The 23999-nt window shown below is 47.4% G+C and overlaps 1 protein-coding gene across 2 annotated transcripts in view; it reads right to left on the bottom strand.

The window, feature by feature from the left end:
* Positions 1–23999, bottom strand: part of UGGT2 (UDP-glucose glycoprotein glucosyltransferase 2) — a 1923861-nt gene that overhangs the window by 1719873 nt on the left and 179989 nt on the right. For both annotated transcript variants that reach the window (XM_069639785.1, XM_069639786.1), the window contains one exon: positions 17119–17219. In XM_069639785.1, coding sequence (XP_069495886.1) covers positions 17119–17219 — 101 coding nt within the window. The remainder of the gene's footprint in view (positions 1–17118; positions 17220–23999) is intronic.

The raw sequence follows: 23999 nt of genomic DNA on the forward strand, positions 1-23999 counted from the left end.
TCTGGGGCAAAACCCCGCTAATTATGAATATTGTAGACATTGTATTTAAGCTAGAGACCTGGAAATTTACTGGGATATTTGGAGAAGGGGGGTGTACCTTTGTATAATTTGTGATGAAAAACCAATGTTGCAAAACCCACTAAAATCGAAAATAAGTTGCCATTTCTTAACCCATGCTCCTAGAAACGCCAGAGTCGGAACAGGGACTATCTTAAGTAATATATGATGTGTGTATGTGATGTCAAACAACTGTGTATCTGGCAAATATGTATTTGGATCAGAAATAGATTTGTGTGTAAAGTTGACAGGGGAGTGTTCTTTCTGGGGGCCATGAAAATGACATCACTCTGACACACTATCCCTTCCCAAATCAGGGACCAAAGAATCTATTGACCTATCAAATCAAGAGAGGGGCAGGCTTAGTGATGCTACGCACACACCCACTTTCAAAACACGTAAAAGGAACATTGAAACCCAGGTAGAGACATTCAATTCCATTTTCTGCGGGACGCTCTGCCGGGAGACTCCAGACTTCACATCCATCAATCTCCAGAGACCAGAACTTTACTTCAGAACTTAAAGCAAGGGCCTAAACCCACAAACTGAGAACTCTTCTCAGCAGGCCTCAGCATCCTTAAAATCATTTGCAAACTATTCCACAGCCGGGCGAGCTGTCTGAATTCTTTGCCAAGAACTTTTGCCAGTACCCAGAAAGCAGTGTTACATCCAGAATCCACTTGATCCGGACCGGAAAGCAGAGCAGTATCCAGAACCAGAGGCCGCTGTATCCAGAGAGGCTAGACCAGCAGAGCAGAGCTGACCCAGACGCTGTGAGCAGAACCGCCCGAAGTCCAGTCCAGTTGACCAGATCCGTGACAAGGCCCATTCATTTCAAAATTAGGAGTGAGTATCCGCCAGAACTGTGCAGAACCCAATCTCTTAGGTTAAAATAGTTTGGATTAGATTATTTTAACTAAGTAGAACTGCCTTCTAGAAATCGTGTCATCTGTCATTCTAAAGCTGCAAGCTGTCACCTGTCATTCTGAGGTTTACTTTAAATCCGAAAAACTACCTTTACTAAATTGTCCGTATCTTCGGAACCGTTTGTCCTAGGAACGTGGTTTCACTTTCATTTTAAAGCTGATATTCTAGGCTTTCCAACGAACCTAACTTGCTACTCCTTATACTTCCTCCGTAATCACGATTCATGCACTCGCGAAATTTTACCGCACGATTTGGCCTGATTTCTTCACCTGTAAAAGTCAGCAGCTCTTTGCTTTCCTTGGCTAAAATCCGTTTAATCTGCTAGTTAATCATAGAGCATTGCTAAAGTGAGCCTGAACTAATATAAAGTATCTCTCCCTCACCCTGGACCTCCTGCAGGGAATCAAAATCAATTTTAGCATCTTTTCACTTCATAGCCACCACATTTCAAAGTAATTCGCCTGTGTTTAAAACTCATACCTGTTTTCTCTAAGCTTGCTGGGGGAACGGGAATTGTGTATTGCATTATAAAGTGTGATTTGTTGGGATTCTTGAAGACTGTGTGCTCTCCTTTCCATCTCCTTATATTGTATAAAGGGGGGGAGTGAGTTGCCAGAGAAAGGTGATTACATTGGTGTTGGTTGAAATCTTATCAAGTTTATTTGCTGTACTGCATTTTATTCCACCTTGCATTTCCTTGAAACCATCAAGCATTTTCAGCTACCTCATCCTCTATACTACTCCTAAGTAATCAAGTGTACCACTAACATTACCCATTGTGGATCCACATCATATGTCTAAGTGTACCATCAGATATTAATTTATTATAAAAGTGTGATATATATATATATATATATGTTGTTTAATTTTTCAAATAAACCTTTTAAATTTGCAAAACAAGCCTACTTCTTGGCTCAGTGGGGTCAAGGGGGATTCTAAGAGAGGGGTATTATACAAGGGTTGATCATCCAGATTATAACTTGCCATAAAAATATATAAATAAGGGCTTCCCTTGGGCATCCCAGACAAGGCACTGACTTAGTGGGATTGCTTGATCGGAGTCACTTACAGAGTGGGGGCTCGTAGCCGGGAGCTTCTGGGTTAGATTTAGCACTTGTGCAGCTTAATACAGTGTGCTAACTGACGGGACATACATCCGGTCGGATCACCACGCTGTGGTACGCTGTAAAGCACTCCACAAAGGAACGCTCTAAGGAGGTGGTCTGTTTTGCAAAATAAAATACAAACTTTTGTAAGTCAGGAAGGAACTCAAATTCCAGAATGACGACACTGGTAGACATCAAAATAGCCAGAGAGCACTTCTTACATAAGCTATTTGTGAGAGGTGAGTGGACTCATCAGGACCAAACGGTCTGGTTACAGACAATCGCGCAACAGGTCACTGAAACAGGGTCAGATATATGGAGAGATCAGGGTCCCCTACATGTGGCCCTGAGTGAACTATATATGGCCCCTAAAGCCAAAGATGAACATAATAAGATTGCCTGGATAGCGGCATATTTGTACCTATATATGGGAGCCATACAGAATAAATGTGCTGAAGGCCAAGATCTGGCAAATAGGCAACAGATGGCGTTAGAGAAGGCCCAATCTGATCTGGACTCTTCTGAGCAGAGGCTGCTCAGGAGCCAGAAAATGACAGCAGACAGTACATCACTAAAATAAAGGAGGATATGGATGTGCTGCAACAGGAAAAGGCTGACCAGGATACCAGATTTCTGGCCTTACAGAGGGAGTACACCAAGAAGGTTTGGACTCCCTACTGCAGAGCCAGAAAAAGCTGGAGCAACAATTTGATTTCAATAGGGCATGTGCTGAGCAGGTAGTCACCCTGCAAAGCCACCTAGATAGGGAAAAAGAGGAAAGCAATAAATTGATTCTGAAAGACCTGGATACCCAGGCAGAGTTTGATCAGGAGCGCCAGAAAGCTGGTGCCTTCCAAAGGCAAAGGGACGACCTGGCGGCACAGATGCAGGCTCTTAGTCAGGAAAGGGATACCTTAGGCCAGGAAGTCTGCCACTTAAAAAGGAAAATGGAAGAAAATCACCTGGCCCTCCAGGGACTGGGTGACCTCCAGAAAGAACACCAGAACTTGTTAGAGCACACCAGGAGGGTGGAGGATGCTCTGGCAAGAAAGGAGCAGGCCAATAGGGACACAGCTCAGGAGGTAACCCTCCTGCAGCAAAGACTGGCCCAGTACTCCAGGACCAATCAGGAGGCACAGAGACAGAATGAGGCTCTCTGCCAGCAGAATGATAGGCTCCAGCAACAGGTAGCTATGCAGGAGAGACTGAGAGTCTAGTAAGGCCTTAACTGAGGAACTGAAAGCGCAGGCTCTTGCATTGCAACAGGGAGCAGGGACGGATAGAGATGATGTTCGCTGGGAAAGAAAAAATCCTGAGCATAACCTCAGGAGCCCTAGTACCAGAGGCCTTCATCTCTCCCAGTCCCTGGACTCTGCCAACCCCATGTCCCCTCGCGCACATGAGCCCAGGGCCACGGGGATGGCAGATTACTATCCAGCTAGAAGTATGGGGCTCATAGGCCAGTACCTCCCAGGAATGGATGGGCGGGCATCCGGGTATGGGCACCCAAGCACAGTGCAATTTAGTGGGGAACCCCAGGAGAGTAGGCCCATTAAGGGCATCCTGAAAAACTCTGCCCAGTTAGGTCAGTGGGGGGGGTACCCATCAAACTCTGGCAGCAAGGAGGGATCTGAAGACTCCTCTGAGCGTTACAGGACACAGGAGACCAGGTCCCCACATTCTGCCAGCCATTCCCAGGCCCGCAGAATCCGGGAAAACCTGGAAGATCAGACGGGCACCTCTGGGAACAGTGCTTCTGAGTCAGAGGATGAATGGACCAGGGTTACCTGAAACAAAAAGGCCAATAACGCAAAAAGGGCCTTGCTTAAGGACCCATTGAAACAAATAAAGGCAATAAGGAGTGTCATCACGCCTTATCATAAGAACGCCAAGTATTCTGTTTGGGAACACTTGGAGCTCTATGAGCAAATGATGGAGACTTTCCATTTGAAGGACAGCAGTAGCTGCATCCAGTACGTCAAATGGACCTTCTCACCAGAATACTCCAGTGTCTTTGCAGGGCTGGAGGATCAAAACCATTCAAGGTGGTCCACATACAGGGTGGCCATCTTGAAACATTTTTCTGTGCACAGAAATCCTCAAGAGGCTTGCAAGGCAGCCTATAATTTGCAATGTGGGGAGGATCAGGCCCCACAAGTGTTTGTGCAAGAATTAAAGCGTGCTTTTGCGCAGACCACCAGAAGGGTGCGCACGGATAGCAGAGAATTTATCAATACGTTTTTCCATGCCTTACCCAAATACATAATGACCCAGCTCGTGAGAGATTTTCATGAGAAAAGATATTTAGACTGGGTCATTGAACAGGCTACCCGGATCTATGAGGTGCAGAAGCCCATCGAAAATAAAAATAATGCGGAGAAAAATCCCAAAACCAACAGCACCCCTGCTGCTGCCAAGGTGGCAGAGGTAAAGGTCACTCCCGTTTTGGATTTGGAGATAGGGGGGGGGGGCTAAAAACCTACCTGCACCTAATAATGCCAAGCCCAGAAGGCCCTCGGGCCAGTCACAGACAGGGAGCCAAGGAGGTAGTCCCACAAATGGGGTCACTCACTCCCCCGATTATGTCAGTCCCCGCTACAAGGGAAACCGACCCATCCTGGGTTATGTGCGGACTCCTCCAGCCCAAGGGGGGGGGATCCAGCCAAGCACCTAACCTAGGGAACTTCCCTCCCAACTTCCCACAGGAGGGCAGAAATTCTCCAAATCCTGGGCAGAACTTTTTCCCCAGGTATCCGCCCAACTTCCAGCCCCAAAATCATCCATCCTTCTTTCCCCACTTTCCTGAGCCCAGACAACCTAATCTGGGAGAGGGGAGGCCAAGGGTGGAGGGGTACCAAAATCTTCTCAACCAGGGGTACTACCAGAGAAGGGATAGCTACCCTTCCCGGGATCAGCCCAGGGGAGAAAACAGGACCCCGTATCAGCCTGAGCGGGTTTCCCAGTTAGAGCGCCAGGTCCAGAACATGGCACAGGATTTGGGCCGCATGCTGAGGGCTCAACAGAACCCCCAGATGGGCATGCCGGCATAGAATGCCTCAAACTCTGGACCTGGAGCTCCAGAACAATGACGGGGGCAGCACCCTGATAGCCCACCGGTTCCCAGGGAGGAGGCACAAGGGGAAGCGGGGTGTAAAGCCTTGGAGGAAGCTTCCTTCCCCACTTGTAAACAGCCCCTGGAAGCCCAGGAACCGGAAACAAAATCTCCTACACCTGAAAGTCTGCCTCCTAAGGAGCAGAGGGGGGGGTACGAGAAACAAAGTACCCAAACGGACCCACTTTGAGGAGGAGGTACAGATCTTCCAATTTGAGGGAGAGGGATCCCAAGAGGATCCTGGGAAAAGGATCTTCTCCTTCAGAGATGGGGGAACTCCTCCCAAGGAAAAATGGGTCCCAAGGGAGTCCAATACAGCCTGGGTAGATGTGGGGATTGAGCTGTCGCCGCCCATCAGTCTATCCCAGAACCCACAATGCCAAAATCCCCTGGTTCAAACCCATCCTGATGACTGCCTCCGAAAAGGGGGGGTGGCCCAGAACTGGAACCAGGGGAAACCACAATGGCTCTGATCTCCAGTTGCCAACTTTTTCTTTCAGATTGCCAAGACTCTCCACAGAATTCTGCCCAAATCTCTTCTCTCGCCATGTCCAAAACCAGAAAATTAGCCGACCAGTTGTCCAAAAATGTGCATTATCTGTGCCCCCTTGAGGAGAAGGAGGGAAGATATTATGCCCCGGTACAAGTACAGGGGCAGGGTACAATTTTTGGCGCTGGTGGACACTGGATCTCAAGCTACCCTTCTGTCCAGAAGGGCCTTTGATGAACTGAATGCAGGAAGGGGGGAGAATTACCGTATTCCTCTCACCTCTCTTCCTGGACAACTCCAGAACTTTGACGGGAAGGAAATTCCCGTCGAGGGGACGGCAGATTTGGACATTAAAATTGGGCGACACAAGGTGAAACACCCGGTCATAGTAGTGACTCCAGAGGGCACTCCTTGTTTACTAGGGAATGACCTCCTGAGAAGGTTGACACCCCTAATAAATTGCGTAAACAAGGTCCTCTGGACCCAGACAGGCCGACCAATAAAATTAAAATAGAGTGTCAACCATGTTAGTTTAAACGGCACATGCCACATGGTTGAACAAAAATCTGACCAAGTAGAATTTCACTTCCAGAATAGCCAGATTCCAGATGTGACAGTAATAGCAGTAGGACAACAGACTGGTGATGGGGGGTACTCTCTATTTCTGAAAATCAACCTTCCTTCCAGTTTAAAGTGGTATTCCACACTGGAAGGAAACACTCTGAAATTTTATACCAATTCACAATCGGACATTCCTACTCCTATAGCCCAGAAAGATGTGAAATCAGCTCAGAGCCTGGCTGATATTCAGCAAATTGGAGAGCAGTTGTTCATCCCTGTTCAGTTAAATGATGGGAAGGACTCTGTTCTCGCCCGAGTGTGTGTGAACAACGGTAAGAGCTTCATCAGCGAAGCCATATTCCGACAACTCCCAAAAGATCCAGCCATTCCCACATTCAAACTGATAGACAAATAGGAAATGGACCTGGAAGCACCTAATTCCAAACATCTCCTGCCAAGCAGGTGTATGCTCAAAATCTCCATTGGCAACAAGAGCATAGTCCATAATTGTTGGGTCGTGCGAGACGTCACTGCCGCCTTTTACTTAGGCAGTGACATTCTCAATCGCTTTGCCATTAGTTTGGACCTAATAAACTTCAAAGCTTGGTCCCGGTTAGTGGATAATCCCATGGGCTTTGATGATCCAGAAAAAGCATTTAGGTCAGCTCAATTGCTATCTTATGCAGTTGAAATTCAGCTTAAAGAGGAAGTCACCATCCCAGAAAGGACCCGACAACTCTCCCTGGAAGTGAAAGTTAAGAGAGGACAAAAATGGAAAAGCCCTGATGCTTATATTCATCTAAATGCTTCTCTCCAACAGCAAGGGTTAGGGGTAAACCCAACACCATTAGTCAACATAGAACATGACACCATTCCAATAGAGGTGGATAACAGCGGCTTAAAGAGTATTACTCTAGCCGCAGGCACCATTATTGGAATGGCGGTTGATGACCGACATTTCTCCATTGATTTAGGAAATGAACTGTTTGGACCGATCCCCAAGGCCTGTTTTGACAGTGACGGTGAGGAAAATACAACACCAGACAGGATTTTCACCCGGCATGGGGGGAACTTCCTGGTGTACACTTCTTGCCCTTATGGTAAGGAAGATGTGACTTGTGACTTCAGAGGGGATGAGGTGATTTTCCAGGTCCATGAGGGCTGCCTTTCCCACCTGAAGCCTCTGGTCCAAATCAGCACTCTGACCAGGGACTTCTCCACCCAGCTGGAGGAGGCCGCTGAGATAGCAAAACCAGAAGTCTTTCCAGGCTTCAGGCAGATGGTGGAAAAGAGTCAACCTAGCTGATGCCTGTGTGACTCTGGAACAGAAGCAAAAGTTGAAAAAAGTTTTCTTGGATTTCCAAGATCTCTTTGTGGTAGACTCATATGACTGTGGTCGCACCGACATCCACACCACAACAATTCCCACGGACCCTGGAATGACTCCAGTGTTTGTGAAGCAATATCGTTTGCCTCTCGCATCCATGGAGTCCCTTACTGAAATAATTAAGAACCTTGAGTCCCGGGGAATAATCCGTCCAGTACACAGCACCTTCAATAATCCGGTGCTGGGAATATTGAAGCCAAACGGCCAGTGGAGACTCTGTGCCGACCTTAGGGAGCTCAACAAACGGGTCCATACTTCCCGATGGCCTCTGCCCTACATTGACCAAGGGCTGGCCCAGATCCAGGGGTCACAGGTATTCACTGCAATAGACCTGACCAATGGATACTGGACCGTGCCTGTCAGTAGGGAGGACCAATACAAACTGGCTTTTACCTTTGGGGGCCAGCAGTACACATGGAGCCGGACTCCCTTCGGATACCTCAACTCCAGCAATGAATTCAACATTTTCCTACATAAGGCCATGCCCGACCTGGGTGCGAGGGGTAACCTGGCTTATGTAGATGATGTCCTCATCAAAAGTTCTTCTGTGGAGGAACACATAGCGGAGATCCGTTATGTCCTGACACAGTTGAGGGCCGCCGGAGCAAAACTTTCCTTTCAGAAAGCACAGTGGTGTAGAACCCGTGTTAATTTCTTGGGGCATGAGATTACTCCTCAGGGTCTTTGTCCCCAAGAAAAGAAAGTGGAAGCACTCCAGAAACTGAAGGATCCCACAACTCTCCGGGAACTAAGGAGCCTCCTTGGACTGACTAATTACAGCAGAAAGTTCATTGAGGGCTACGCAGAGATCACTAGACCCCTGATTCATCTCTTGAAGGGGGGAGGGGGGTCAAGTGGGAATGGGGTCCAGAACAATCCGAGGCAGTAAGACAACTCAAGAGAAGCCTCTCACAAGCGCCTTGCCTAGCTTACCCTGTCAGAAACAAGGAGTTCTTCCTGGAGACAGGGTTCTCTAATACGTGCTTGACGGCAGTATTATACCAAAAGCATGACAAGGTCAATAAAGTAATCTCCTATGCGAGCAAAATTTTATCCTCTGTGGAAGAAAAATTCAACGATTGTGAGAAGGCACTCCTGGCAACGGTTTGGGCATTGAAGAATTACCGCCCGTTTATCCAGGGGGAACACATCATAGTTGAGACTCCATACCAGCCTCTGCAATATCTCCAAAGTGACAGAATCCGGACCGGAAATGTGAGTAATTCCCGAATTACTTCCTGGATTCTGTCAATGCAAGGCTTTCCTGTGGAGGTCAGATATGGCCAAAACAAGAAGAGTCCCCTCGCGCAAGGTCTGGCTGACTTGCATGATTGTGCCAGAGAAAACTGGAGGACGAAAGTCTAAAAATCAAGGACAACATGGAGGCATACCTTAACTCCTCACACAAAGTCTTTGAAGAAGACAAGTGTGAGGGAATGCCCACTGTCTATGTGGATGGATGCTCTTACCATGTTAACAACGGGGAGAAAGAACTGGTGGCCGGCGTAGGGAATGCATGGGTGAAGGAGTTTCCAGAACCCTCCGCTGGATACAAAATTGGTTCCCGAAGTAGTCAGGTGGCAGAATTGATGGCTGTGCATCAGGCCATCCTCACTGCTGTCCAACATCAACTCCACGAACTGGTCATAATCACAGATTCGGATTATGTACGGAACGGGTTTGTGGAGCACCTGGTCAATTGGAAAACCAGAGGCATGTTATGTGCTAATAACAAACCCCTGAAACATGAGAAGCTAATCCAAAATATTGATGATCTGGGCACATCAAATGGGATGACCATCTACTGGTAAAAGATCAAGGGTCATTCCAAAGTAGAGGGACCAGACAAAACTGGAAATGACTTAGCTGATCAGCTGGCCAAAACTGGGGCCATCCAAGGGGATCTAATAGAAATAGAGTCCCTGTTGGGGGAAATCGAGGTCACTGCTATCACTAGGTCCCAGACAAATGCTCACAATGATGTTTCAACTGCACAATGGAGTAAGGAGACCCCTGATGCTGATTTGATTACAGCTCAGAAGGGGGATCCAATAATTGGTAAGTTTTACCTGTAACGCTCACCTGATTCCCGCAGAGGCGCCGGTCTTGACTGGGCGAATACCGTATCTTCAAAGGTGATGTGTAACACACGGTTGGCTCTTTGGGCTGGACCTCTGTGCACTGTATGTCTGACTCGAAGAGTAAGATGTCTGCAGATAGAAAATATGGGGTTAATGAACTGGGGTTATTGGGTGTCTCTCTCTTCTTCCCCTTCTCTTCTCCTGTAGAACCCCAAAGGTTAACGCTCTCACCTTAGGTAAGTGAACGCCGAGCTCTCCATCTGCCTCGGGGCAGGGTGCCGTAACCAGTTTCTTCACTGGATAAGGGTGCAGGCCTCTTGACCTCAGAGGACTGCTGTCCGTCGTTTACTGCACGAACGGTAAGTTCCGAATATTTCAAATGTCTTTAAAAGTCTTTTGTAATGATGTCTCTTGTTTTGCAGGGTTCCGGCGATGGCGGATGACGGGCTGAAGTGAGTTGAGGATGGAACCCGTGTGAGGAATAGAAGTGCCTGGAAGCACGTAAGTAAGCGCTTGTTGCCTGCTTCACGATGCGCACTAACTGTCCTTTTATCTTGCAGGTACAAGTTCGGAGCTGCTGAAGGGTGCCAGAATACCCACTGGGTTCGGCGTGGGAAGGAGTAATGGCACGTGAGTAATAAAGTTACCCAATGTCTTTAAACGCACCTTCTTTTGTCTTTCAGGTGCGGGATGCAGTGCCGAAGGCCTACGTAGCGTGCGAAGAGTTGGTAAGCTTTTGTCTTTCAGATGCCAGAATGCAGCGCGAGGCGTTGGTGACAGCCGATGGACCAGGTAAGAGAAGCGCTGTCACTGAAGACCGTAATGCTAACCTGTTCTTTCTTGTCTTTATAGGTGTTGCTGAAGACTGGATTCAGGATGGTAAGCCTTTTTCCCTTAGGCCCAGGATCAGATGCAGAAGACACGATGAGCGTTCTGCTGCAGAGGATGCAGAATAACGCAAAGCAAGATTCATCCATCGGGTGTGGTTTAAATAGCCTCCTGTGGTGCTTAGGTGTCTCCTTCCACAGCCTCGCCTAGGTAAGAAAAGAGTTCCTGCTTTCCAGAAGAGTTCCAGTGTTCTGAACCAAGGGAGTGGCTCCTGCCCCACCCAACAGGAAAAGTAGTCCCAAACAGAAGAGGATTAGAGGCTCAACTGGCAGGTAAGTAAGCAGCATGGTCTGCTGCAGGCAAGTCCACCCAAGCATTATGAGCCCGGCGCTTCCAGCGCTGGGACTGGGCATATTTATGAGCCTGGTGCCACTGGCGCCAGGACAGGGTCCAAAAGGTCCCAATTGGGACTGGTTGGCCCTCGGAACCTGGGTTATGGGTCTGCTTCCAAGGGAGTTGGCTAAGTCCTGACCTTTTGGAAGCAGAGATCATGACATTACCAACACATTGAGGACCCCGAGAACTTTCCCCTGACGGATACCGATTACATTGGGAAAGAGGGCCTAAGAGGGTTGATGAAATGTCCAAAAAGGTTCCGAATCCAAGACGGTTTGTTGGTAAGGAAATCCCAAGCTGGCCATGATCAGTGGGTGGTTCCTACCTCATTCCGAAGCCTGATAAGTCACGCCCATGATACGGCCACCGGCAGTCATAGGGGGTTTCACACAACACTTGAGATCAAGAGAGGTTGCATAGTGGCCACACATGGGGCAGGACCTTGACCAATACTTGAAGGGGTGTCTTGTGTGTGCGTAATTTCAGCCAACATTCCTCACACACCGGGCGCCTCTCCAAAAGAGGGGAATGACACTGCCATGGTCAGATTTACAAATCGACTTTCTAGGCCCTGTAATTCGCTCGTCTAGAGGAAACAAGTACATGTTGACCATTACATGCTTGTTTACCAAGTGGGTGGAATATCTCCCGGCCCCAAACTGCAAGGCAGAAACAGCAGCTGCCCTGATGATTAACCACATCTTTTCCCATTTTGGTCTACCTCAAAGGATTGAGTCAGACAGGGGTAGCCACTTCACCAGTGAAGTAATGACAAAGATGTGGGAGATACTGGGGGTCAAAAGGAAGCTACACATTGCTTACAGGCCAGCTTCTTCTGGAGCAGTGGAGAGATACAACCGAACCATTCTGAGCATATTAAAAAAGTTTGTGGCAGATTCTGGGCCAAGTTGAGATATCCGACTACCTCTGGTCCTAATGGCCATCAGATCTACCCCTTCATCTGCAACTAAAATGTCACCATTTGAGTTGATGACTGGACGCAAGATGGTGCTTCCCCAGCATTTGCTCTACAGAACCCAAGAGCAAACGTTGATAAATGCCTCCACAACTCATGAGTATGTGGAAAATTTAAGGAAACACCTCCAACATGCTTTTGCCTATGCTCAGCGGAATCTAGAAAGATCATCTGATAGCATGAAAACCCACTATGACCTGAAGACCACCAGGAAGGAATATACTGTGGGAGACCGGGTCTATCTATACAATTTCCAAAGGAACCAGGCCAAACAGCGAAAATGTTTGCCTACATGGAAGGGACCGTTTGAAATTATAGACAAGATCTCCCCTATAGCGTATAAGATCTGCATCCCTAAAGGTAGTCTGGCGGAAGGGGAAGACAAGTGGGTACATATAAATCAGCTAAAGTGTTGCCATGCCAGGCACACACTGCAGCAACTGGAGGAGTCCTCTGCAATACCAGAGGGGACCGCTCCAGGGTAATTCAGTTCCAACCCTAAAATATCCCACATATAGTCTCCAAGATATTATGACTCTTGTAAGCGACTGTCTCTGAATTATATCGTGTTTTTCAAAAGAAGAATGCTATGTCTATCGAGTTCTAAAATGTACATGCGGCCCCACTAGATCAATAGTGGTGGAAAAATGTCTATGAATAGGTATTGCCACTTTTGCTTTATCATCCTAGGAGAGAGGAAACCATGGAGACTGACCAAGGAGGACGACCGGGGTCCGGGAGCAGAGACCCGAGGGGCCCGGGGTACCGCCCAATATTCCCATCAGGACCGGCGAGGAGAACCGATCGATCCAACTTGGAGGAAAAGATGCTGAACTGTGCCATCTACAGAATTGGAAGAAGACATACCAGCACAAGGCTCAAAACATCCTTTGCACCTGACTTCCCCTCGACTCGAAACAAAGTGCAGTCGGGTGGGGGGGTTTGTCAAGGGTTTTGACCCATGTTGAATCAATAGACTGGGTAGATGTGGGGATGAGCTGTCGCCGCCCACATTCACGCCAGAATCCAGGAGAACTGCGCAGTTGGCACAAGACCACTCCAAAGATACAACCTTCTTGTGGGGGGTTCCACATCACCACTCTACTGTAAGGATGCCATCAAAACAATGTTAAGTAAGGGTCCTATTCTATCAAGCAAAAGACCACTCTATTGAAATGCAGTAATTCAAGACAGATCCCAAAATTGGGTGCAGTACCAGCTTTGTCCACAAACAGGCGCTAGCGGTCTAAACTCTGACAGGGAAACTGTATTTAGGAGTTGCAAGAGGGGTAGGGACATCAAAGCCTGTTGGTTAATTGAAAATCTTAGCCACCTGCTGTTCCCAGAGGCCAAGAGGCTGAGAACACTTAACACCCCACAGACTCACAACAGGAGGCAGGATATCACATGGCCCTTCTGAGTGAGAGGGAGGGGGTTTCCCCTTCAGCCTGGAGGAGAGAGACAATAGCCCCTTTCAGTTGAATGGGGTATGTTCATTTTGAATGTTGGCTGTAAACAAAGATCTGCCTGTGAGCAGAGACATGTGTTCCCTGGCCCACCCAAGCTTCTGGGGGCAGACCCAAACACTTTGGGGAGTTGAATTGAAGGCAAATATATGTTTCATAAAAATACTGATAACTCTTTGTAACCAGATGACAGAAATGTGAAATTTGGGGATCCTTAAAATGAAAACTGTGCCCACAATTCAAGACCAAACTCCAATTCAGAGAAGAGACCTGGAAATTTACTGGGATATTTAGAGAAGGGGGGTGTACCTTTGTATACTTTTTGTTGAAAAACCAATGTTGCAAAACCCACTAAAATCGAAAATAAGTTGCCATTTCTTAACCCAAGCTCCTAGAAACGCCAGAGTCGGAACAGGGACTATCTTAAGTAATATATGATGTGTGTATGTGATGTCAAACAACTGTGTATCTGGGAAATATGTATTTGGATCAGAAATAGATTTGTGTGTAAAGATGACAGGGGAGTGTTCTTTCTGGAGGCCATAAAAATGACATCACTCTGACACACTATCCCTTTTCAAATCAGGGACCAAAGAATCTATTCACCTATCAAATCAAGAGAGGGGCAGGCTTAGTGATGCTACGCACACACCCACTTTCAAAACACATAAAAGGAACATTGAAACCCAGGTAGAGACATTCAATTCCATTTTCTGCGGGACGCTCTGCCGGGAGACTCCAGACTTCACATCCATCAATCTCCAGAGACCAGAGACTTCTGAACTTTACTTCAGAACTTAAAGCAAGGGCCTAAACCCACAAACTGAGAACTCTTCTCAGCAGGCCTCAGCATCCTTAAAATCATTTGCAAACTATTCCACAGCCGGGCGAGCTGTCTGAATTCTTTGCCAAGAACTTTTGCCAGTACCCAGAAAGCAGTGTTACATCCACATCCAGAATCCACTTGATCCGGACCGGAAAGCAGAGCAGTATCCAGAACCAGAGGCCGCTGTATCCAGAGAGGCTAGACCAGCAGAGCAGAGCAGACCCAGACGCTGTGAGCAGCACCGCCCGAAGTCTAGTCCAGTTGACCAGATCCGTGACGAGGCCCATTCATTTCAAAATTAGGAGTGAGTATCCGCCAGAACTGTGCAGAACCCAATCTCTTAGTTAAAATAATCTAATCCAAACTATTTTAACCTAAGTAGAACTGCCTCCTAGAAATCGTGTCATCTGTCATTCTACAGCTGCGAGCTGTCATCTATCATTCTAAAGCTGAAAGCTGTCACCTGTCATTCTGAGTTTTACTTTAAATCCGAAAAACTACCTTTACTAAATTGTCCGTATCTTCGGAACCGTTTGTCCTTTCATTTTAAAGCTGAGATTCTAGGCTTTCCAACAAACCTAGAACTGACTTGCTACTCCTTATACTTCCTCCGTAATCACGATTCACGCACTCGCGAAATTTTACCACGATTTGCGATTTGGCCTGATTTCTTCACCTGTAAAAGTCAGCAGCTCCTTGCTTTCCTTGGCTAAAATCCGTTTAACCTGCTAGTTACTCATAGAGCATTGCTAAAGTGAGCCTGAACTAATATAAAGCATCTCTCCCTGGACCTCCTGCAGGGAATTAAAATCAATTTTAGCATCTTTTCACTTCATAGCCACCACATTTCAAAGTAATTCGCCTGTGTTTAAAACTCATACCTGTTTTCTCCAAGCTTGCTGGGGGAACGGGAATTGTGTATTGCATTATAAAGTGTGATTTGTTGGAATTCTTGAAGACTGTGTGCTCTCCTTTCCATCTCCTTATATTGTAAAAAGGGCGGGGGGATGAGTTGCCATAGAAAGGTGATTACATTGGTGTTGGTTGTAATCATATCAAGTTTATTTGCTGTACTGCATTTTATTCCACCTTGCATTTCCTTGAAACCATCAAGCATTTTCAGCTACCTCATCCTCTATACTACTCCTAAGTAATCAAGTGTACCACTGTAACATTACCCATTGTGGATCCACATCATATGTCTAAGTGTACTATCAGATATTAATTTATTATAAAAGTGTGATATATATTGTTTAATTTTTCAAATAAACCTTTTAAATTTGCAAAACAAGCCTACTTCTTGGCTCAGTGGGGTCAAGGGGGATTCTAAGAGAGGGGTGTTATACAAGGGTTCATCATCCAGATCTTAACTTGCCATAAAAATATATAAATAAGGGCTTCCCTTGGGCATCCCAGACAAGGCACTGACTTAGTGGGATTGCTTGATCGGAGTCACTTACACGTGCCCGTGGGTTGTACAGAATTGTAAGATATATATGGGGTTGGCCCTTCATGGTTAAGAGTGACGACAAACCTATAACAGCAATACTTAATAGAAAGGGCACATATGGAGTGTCCAGGCTGATGGGGAGATGGATCCCTGCCATTCAAATGCATTAATTTAGGGTGGAGCACATCCCAGGAAACAGGAACAGCATAACAGCTGTGTTGTCACATATCCCAGTGGAGGATCCAAATGAACATGTTAGATTTGATTGTGAGGAACAGTCACGTAAACGCGGTATTTCGTTGCACAAATTTGCTATGGGGATCAGTGAAAGGAGAACTGTGAAATTCAGCCCATTTACGTCAGAGTCAGGCAATATGTAGATAATGGGAGCCCTGATGGCATAGGTCAGCAAGGGGAGATAGTTGTGGAGGATTAAAGATCAGCCGGCATCCCCAGAGGATAGGTTGGTCAGGGGCAACAGGTTTGTGGCACCAGAAAATATGATAATTGTAAACATTGGGCCTGAAAGTCATCTAGGTATCCACAAAACCAACGCCTTGATCAGGCAAGATTACTGCAGGGCTGGGATGGACCAAATGATTGTGAATGCAGTAGAAGAATGTTCCGAATGATGTGACAACAAAGTATTAGTTTGAAGAACATGTTTCACGATTGTCCCCAAAGTCCCAGATCTTCTTTGAGATAAGGTCGCACTGGGCCTACTTGGTCCACTCAACTTCAGAGGGGGCCCATAACCCATATGTAGTGGTTCTGATAGACTTGTATTCCAAGTGGACTGAGCTTCACGTGAAATACACAGCAGGGGGAATCACTACATTCCTGCAGTCACTTTTCTGGCGGAGGGGGGGGGGGCAAATAAAATAATAATGGATAATGGGACGCAGATAGAGGTGATCAGAATTTCAGCAAACATTGTTGGAAACTGGAAAGTAGGGATCATGGAATGGAGGTTCCGGAGCTGCATTGCTCCCCATGCCACCACCTGTGTTTACATTTGAGTTTTTGCATACGTGGAAGCCTAAAACCAAACTCTACCCTGACAGGCTGGGAAGACCACTCCTTATAATAGGCGATGAAGAGATCAAACGGAGGATAGAGGAACAGGGAATAAGACTAAAAAGAGATTTGATTACACGCATAGGGGGAAGGCAGTAGGGATGGAGCCAGATAGGGAAGGAAGGAAGGATAATAAAGAATCAAAATTATGGCAGGTAACTCAATCTGCCTGACCAATGGGAGTCTGTGTACTCCTCCCCCAGTATGTAAGTTGGAGGTTTACTTTCTGTTTTACAGCATAGGCGAGGAATGCAGGGTCCTGGTTGTGTAGCTGTATGGGTATTCTCTATAGAGTAACTCACTGAAACTGGTTGCTCCTACCTCTCAAGAGCTTCCTGTGCATGGATCATTCAAGGTTAGCACAACAAACATACATACCTTGAAGCTCCCAGACTTTTAAAGGCGCCATGTCATTGCTACTTTCAATTAGATGTTTTTTAAACTCCTTGAGATTTTCTTTCAAATCAGGGTACATTTGTCTAGTTTGGAAAGAAAAGGGAAAAAAGACCTGCATAAGCAACACGGGTCATGCTAAAAACAGTAAATGCTTAGTTTAACAGAACAGGAGGTAAAATTAGCAATCGCCACACAGGAGTGTCAAAGCAACAAGCATGCAGATATCAAACCAGAAATATCTTAGGGTGCAGAGGAGGAGGCGGACCAAGCAGAAAAGGTGATTGTGTTGCCACAGTAAACATTAACAAAGCATCATCTGGAGAATGGTGTCCAGTATTGGTTGTCCCATATCATAGTCAAAGAGAGTGAGTACCAACACGGGAGGTAGTTTTAGCCACAAAGGTTGCAGAAAGGGGAGGAGGACATGTTCAAAATCTTTAAATTCCTAAATGAAGTACTATTTCTCTGAAAAATGTTTCAAGAACTAGAGAATGCAACTTCAAACTAGTGGGAGGGAAGCTCAGGAGCAGTAGTTGAAACAGGACCTAATTTAGTGGAAACAAATATTCCTGAGTTAATGGCGCTCATTGTGTTGCTGGCAGTGGGCAAAGTGAGCGGGAGCGGTGCTCCTCTGTTTTTTAAAAATTAAGTTTTACTTTCCCTATACTTTTATTTTTAAAAAGAAACCGTTCTGGAATGGTTTCATTTACTTGCACTTTCAGTGCACTACACTGAACGTTCCCTTAAAGAGCAGGTGCGTGTGTTGGGGAGCTTGTATTGTTTGTGGGACGGGGCGTGGCGATGGGGTTTGTAGGTAGTGGGGGCAAGCCAGCAGGGAACATAGTTCCACTACTACTTTTTTTTTTCACATAAGTTTTTATTGGCATTTCAAGATAGAAAAAACAGAAACAACCAAGAACAACAAGAACAGCCAAAACCTCCCAACCCCTCCTCCCCCCGAGAAGACCAGAGCAAAGCGCCACCCCGTCCCAGAAGCACTCTCCTACCTACTGATGGACCAAAGGCTGGCTGGCCCCCCCACCAAGAAGCACCTCTAAAAGTCCATCTCATCGGGCTCATCTGTAACGATCCCCAACAGTCTCATGCCCCAGGGGCACCACCGCTGCCTTGGCCCGTCCATCAAATAAGACAGCAGAGAAGCCCATTCCTTTCTAAATCTTAAATGCTCCCCGTTGATGGAATACGTGAGCCACTCCATTGCCAGCAAGTTCCACATCTTTGCCACCCATTCGTGATCCTGCGGGGGATCCTTTGCCTTCCATCGGCGAGCTAAGACCATTGCCCCTGCCATCATCATCATAACAAAGCTTACGGCCCGCTTTAGATTTAATAGAGGCCAGCGCACCCCCCAGGCCCAGTATCACCAGACCCATGAAACTCCCCTGACCCAACCCCAGAACTTGATTTATTGCAAGCCTAATCCCCGCCCAGTAGCTCTCAATTTGCAGACACCCCCACCATATATGCGCCCACGTGCCCACTGCACTGCCTCCAACAAGGGGAGAGGCTCCGGGGAACATTCTCTGAAGTCTGGCGGGATTTAAATGCCACTGGGTAAGCAACTTGAGCCACATCTCCCTTAATTGGAGAGATTTTGTTAATTTAGGGATCTGCCTCCACAGCCAAGCCCAGTCATTCTCCACAATCGGGGACCCAGCAGCCAGCTCCCAATTCCTCATATATGACCGGAGTGGGGGGATCCTCTCCTGCCTTCATATGCTTATATAGTGCCGAAATCAAATGCTTGTCCCCGGTTTCCCTACCAAGATATGATTCAAAAGGGGTCAACTGGCGGGTCGCTGCATGCTTAACAGTGGGATGACTAAGCCAATGCCGGAGTTGACAATAGCGGAACCTCTCCTTTTCCCCCCCACACCAAACTCTAACTTGCACTGCTCAAATTGCTTTAGCTGTCCCTCTCCAAACATATCCCGTAACATTCTACATCCCCCCTGGGACCAGGCTTGGAATGCACTAAAAACGAGGCCCGGAGTAAACTGCGGATTGGAGAAGAGTGGTGTGTAGGGGGACGGGTGAGTCGTTAAGTGGGCCTGCTGCACCGCCGCATCCCAGGTACGGGCCACCAAGGCCAGGATTTCTCTGCAGTACAGTCGATGAGGCCTGTCCTGCTTTGGCTTCCACAAGACCCCTTCGAGATCCTCCCCCAGAACCGCCCTATCCATAAACCTCCAAACCTTCCGCCGATCGTCTTTTTGCCAGTCCCGAAGGACCTTCAACTGGGCTGCCCTAAAATACACTTTAAAGTCCAGGAAACCCAACCCTCCCGCTCCGTTGGAGATCTCATCACCTTGGCCGCCACTCTAGGTAAGCTATTAGACCATACAAATCTACTGGCTGACTTATTTAAGGACCTAAAAAAAGCCGGGGGAACGTGCGCCGGAAGGGCTGCAAAGAAGTACAATAGCTTGGGAAGGACAACCATTTTCAGGGTGCTGAGCTGATACGCCCTAACCAGTAAACCGCCAGCGGCCCCCAATCTATCATCTTACCTTTTAATTCCTCCAGGAGGGGAGGGAGGGGGGGGGGTAGTTCGCCTGGTACAATTGTTCCACCCTTGCGGTCAGTTTTATTCCCAGTTAAGTAATTGAATTGCTCACCCACCTGTAAAGAGAGCCGGACTGTAAGGACCGAGACACTGGGGACGGGACTGAGATTGAGAATCTCCGTTTTGGAAGGATTTATTTTTAGGCCGCCACTCTACCAAACTGCGCAAGCTCGGTCTCCACAGCTGGGATGGCCGTACCCAGGAATGTCAAGGACAGAATCAGATAGTCAGCAAATGCTGCGACCTTATGCTCTTCGCCAGCGAAGGGAATTCCTTTTATAAGGGAATTGGAGCGCACCGCTTCAAGAAACGGTTCCAAATGGAGGGCGTACAATATTGGGGAAAGGGGGCACCCCTGTTTAGTGCCTCGTTACACCCGCACCGTATCTGAGAGCTGCCCATTAATCGACAATCTAAGGGTCGGATTCCTATAGTTGGCTCTGATCCTACCCATAAAGTTGGGCCCAAAGCCCATCTTAAGCATGGTGGCGAAAAGAAATCCCCACTCCACCCGATCGAATGCCTTTTCTGCGTCAATCGCCATCAGAAGAGCAGGGACCTCCTTCTTGTGAGCCTTTTCTATTAAGTGGGCCAACCTCCTGACATTATCGGTGGTCTGCCTTCCTCTTACAAAGCCTAATTGGTCCGAGTGGATCAGGGCAGGGACAAGGTAATCTAATCTGTTAGCTAGGATCCTAGAGTGTATTTTCAAGCCCACATTAATTAACGCTATGGGGCGATAGGAGGCGCACTCGGAGGGATCCTTAGCTTTTGCGTGGATTAGAACTACTTTTGCCTCCTCCATAGTCCTTGTAATAGCGCCGTCCTGACCTATCTGGTTGAAAAGCGAGGCTAGAATAGGAGCCAACAATTCCTTATGGCGTTTGTAAAACTCTGCGACATACCCATCCGGGCCCGGCGATTTAAGGTTAGGGAGCGCTCTAATTGCATCCCTGACCTCATCTGCCGTGATAGGTGCTTCCAATGCATCCCTCTCTTTTCTTGAAATGCAGGGAAGAGTAACCTTGTCCAAGTAACGAGATTGGAGCAACTGTGCCGGGGTATCGGAAGCGCACAGGGCAGAGTAAAAATGGGCAAATTCCCCTAAAATAACCTAAGTATTAGTGCTAGTGGAGCCATCCCCCTTCTTAATTTGAAGAATCGTCTTCTCCTTCTGTTCCTTTCTTAGCATTCTCGCGAGCAGACGATCAGCCTTATTGGCTTTAATATAGATTTCTGCCTGAGGTGCAAAAGCCTCTTCTCCACCGCTCGTGACTGAATTAATTCTAGCTGGGCCCGCACCGCCCTATACTCCATTTTAGTGGCCCGAGTCTGATGTGTCCCCAATCTCGCAGTTATTCCCTTAAGAGCCTCTTCTAGACACGCTTCCTCCATTCTCAGTTCCCTTTCCCTTCTCGCCTTGATAGCTATTATGGCCCCTCTGATGGTTGCTTTAAATGCATCCCACTTAATCTGAGGGAAGGTGTCCCCCGCAGGATTCTCAGTGAAAAAACGCCCCATTTCCTTTTCTAACTCGCGCACCAGTACTTCATCCTTAAAAATGGCAATAGGATAGCGCCATTTCCACAGGCCCGATGGCCTACCTAAGGCTTTCAGGGATAGAGTCAGGGGGGCATGGTCAGACAGAGTAGTGACACCCATCGAAATATCCACAGCCCTCCCCAGAAAAATGGTTGACAGCCACACATAGTCTATTCTGGAATGGGACCGGTGGGCCTGAGAATAGAAAGTATACCCCCCTGCCTCCCCCTGTAGTTCTCGCCACGCATCCACCATTGCCAACTCACTAAATTTCTTCTTCAGATCGCACGAAGGACCCGTCAGGCAACCCGCCCCTCCCGCCGATCTGTCGATCGCTGGGTCCCAAGCAATATTAAAGTCACCCGTAAGGATGATGGGATACCTGGCAAACTTCTCAAGCTACCCCAGAGAGGTTCGGAGGAAACTATCTTGCTCCGTATTCGGGGCATATACCGTTGCTACCGTGAGTGGCCGATCCTCCCCCACCAAAGACACAGCAAAAAATCTCCCCTGATTATCAACCATTTCCCCCGCAAAACTTAGCTCCAGCCCATCTCTAAGGGCCAGCAGGACCCCCGCTCTCTTTTTGGATCGAGTAGATTGTAGCAATCTGGAGTAGCCCCATAACCTAATCCTCCCCCGATCCACGGTGCGGATGTGGGTCTCTTGAAGCGTGACAATATCAGATCCAGTTGTATGTCACTCATAGAGCTTACCTGACTCCCAGTAGAATAGCTAGGTTTGGAGGCTCGGCTGTACAAAAATGCCCCAGGTGCGGGGAGGGGGAGGCAGGACTACTGCACATGTTTTGGGCCTGCCCTTAGGTGCACAGATTCTGGGAGGAAATGAAGGAAAATGGCTGGTGGGGGAGTGGTACTGGATGTAGGATCTGCTTGGGCTTGCATCCTTGGGAACTTTCCCAGGCCACGTCATTCGAAGCATATCAGTAAAATGAAGGACCTGGCCTATATTTTGGCTAAACGCAGAATCGCAATGTGTTGGAAAGCGGCCCACAGACCCAGAGTGGGGATATGGTGGGCGGACCCTCTTGAGATGGGCGGAAGCAGAAACTGTGGAGTGGTTTGAAGCCGTCACCAAGGGGGGAGAGGAGGAAGCGGGCCCCCTGGTAGCCTGGAGGCAGCTGGTGACCTCAATGGCAAGCCCCCACCAGGTCATGATACAGAAGACTCAGATGGGTCAACAAACACAGAGATTCCCGAAAATGCTCAAGTAGATGATGAGGCTGAGATGGCTCGAGTTTGTGGGGAGGGAGGGGGGGGGAGGACGGTAAACGACACTGTATAATGTGATGTTTTGATATTGATTATGTATGTCCTAAAAAGTTATCATGGTTGACGTGTTTGTTATAAAATAAATAAAATTTTAAAAAAAGCATGGCCAAGTTCAGAATCACTGAATGCGGACAGGCTAAGCTTGATGGAATCATGCCTTAGCTTGCACCTGGTCAGATTTATTATTATCGACTGTGACCCCTGATTTAAAACGCATTCTAAAGAATATCCAAGCAGCATGGCATCAGCTTGCGTTCCTCAACAAAGCGCTAACCAGAGTTTGCGCAGAGGTTTCCAAGCCGAGGTCATCCCAGCCCAGGTCATCTCTCACCTATATGGTGGCAGGACTTTCTCGAAGGAGTTCCAGATGGCAACTTGGCCCCTCTGAAAGCTTTTAGCATGCCTCAGCACAGGACCAAGAAAATCCATTTACAGTAACCCTACTCAGGGAGTCACACTGGCTACCCCTTCCAACATACACCACGTTCAAGACTACCAACATCACATAGAAAGCAGTCACAACCAAAACACCACTCGACTTAGCTGCGAAAACCAACCAAGGAAGCAAGTGTACCAACAGGAGCCACAAGGCCAGGCCGGAGAAAAAAACTGCAAAAGGGGGAAAAAAGAACAGGAACACATGTCTTTTCCTGAAATGCACTCTGCCTATGGAACAAATACCAACTCAGATAAGGCTGCACCCCTCCATCTTGCAATTCAGGAAGAACCCGAAGACCACACCCTTCAAAGAACATCTGCCAATTGCTTATTACTCCACTTAAACCTATTTTCAACCAGTAAAGACCCCCCTGACCCCGCCCATCTTGTGCATCCATACCCATGACAGCTCCACTGTTACCCCTGCACTCTATTTACCTGGGTGAGCCCCCTTTGTATAGCACTTAAATTCGCACATTATAAATCCCATATATAAATACATACACTATATAAGAGAATAATTCATTGTAATAGTAAGAGCATTTTTGTTTTTATTAGTACTTGATGCCCAACTCCCCTTTCTTGCAAGGGCTGTAATAATAGTAGTTTTTACCCACTTTAAATGTACTTGATTCATCATCTCAGAAGGACCAAGGTCTGAGATTGGGCCAGCTGGCAAGTCTCGAGATTAAATTGCAGCAGAGCAATGTCAGATGCGAGTACTTAACGTGTGAGCTGTCCTACCAGAGAAAAATGTATCATTACATTGGATGCAGACGCAGCAGACTTTTGTCATGGATAGCGAGCCCATTTCATTATATTTTTTATCCACACCATTGCAGTACTCAAGTTGAAAAATAAATCACTGTGCCAAACAGCATGGAAACGAAAAAGCAACACTCTCCCCAACATACACAGATGTAACAGCGCCTAAAAAGTGTCCAGCACTATAAAAGAGCACCCCTTTACATACAACATCAGCTCTGGCAGAGTGCTACATGTCT

The sequence above is a fragment of the Ambystoma mexicanum genome, chromosome 7q (genome assembly GCF_040938575.1).
Source record: "Ambystoma mexicanum isolate Mex_15411 chromosome 7q, UKY_AmexF1_1, whole genome shotgun sequence".
NCBI classification, from domain to species: Eukaryota; Metazoa; Chordata; class Amphibia; order Caudata; family Ambystomatidae; genus Ambystoma; species Ambystoma mexicanum.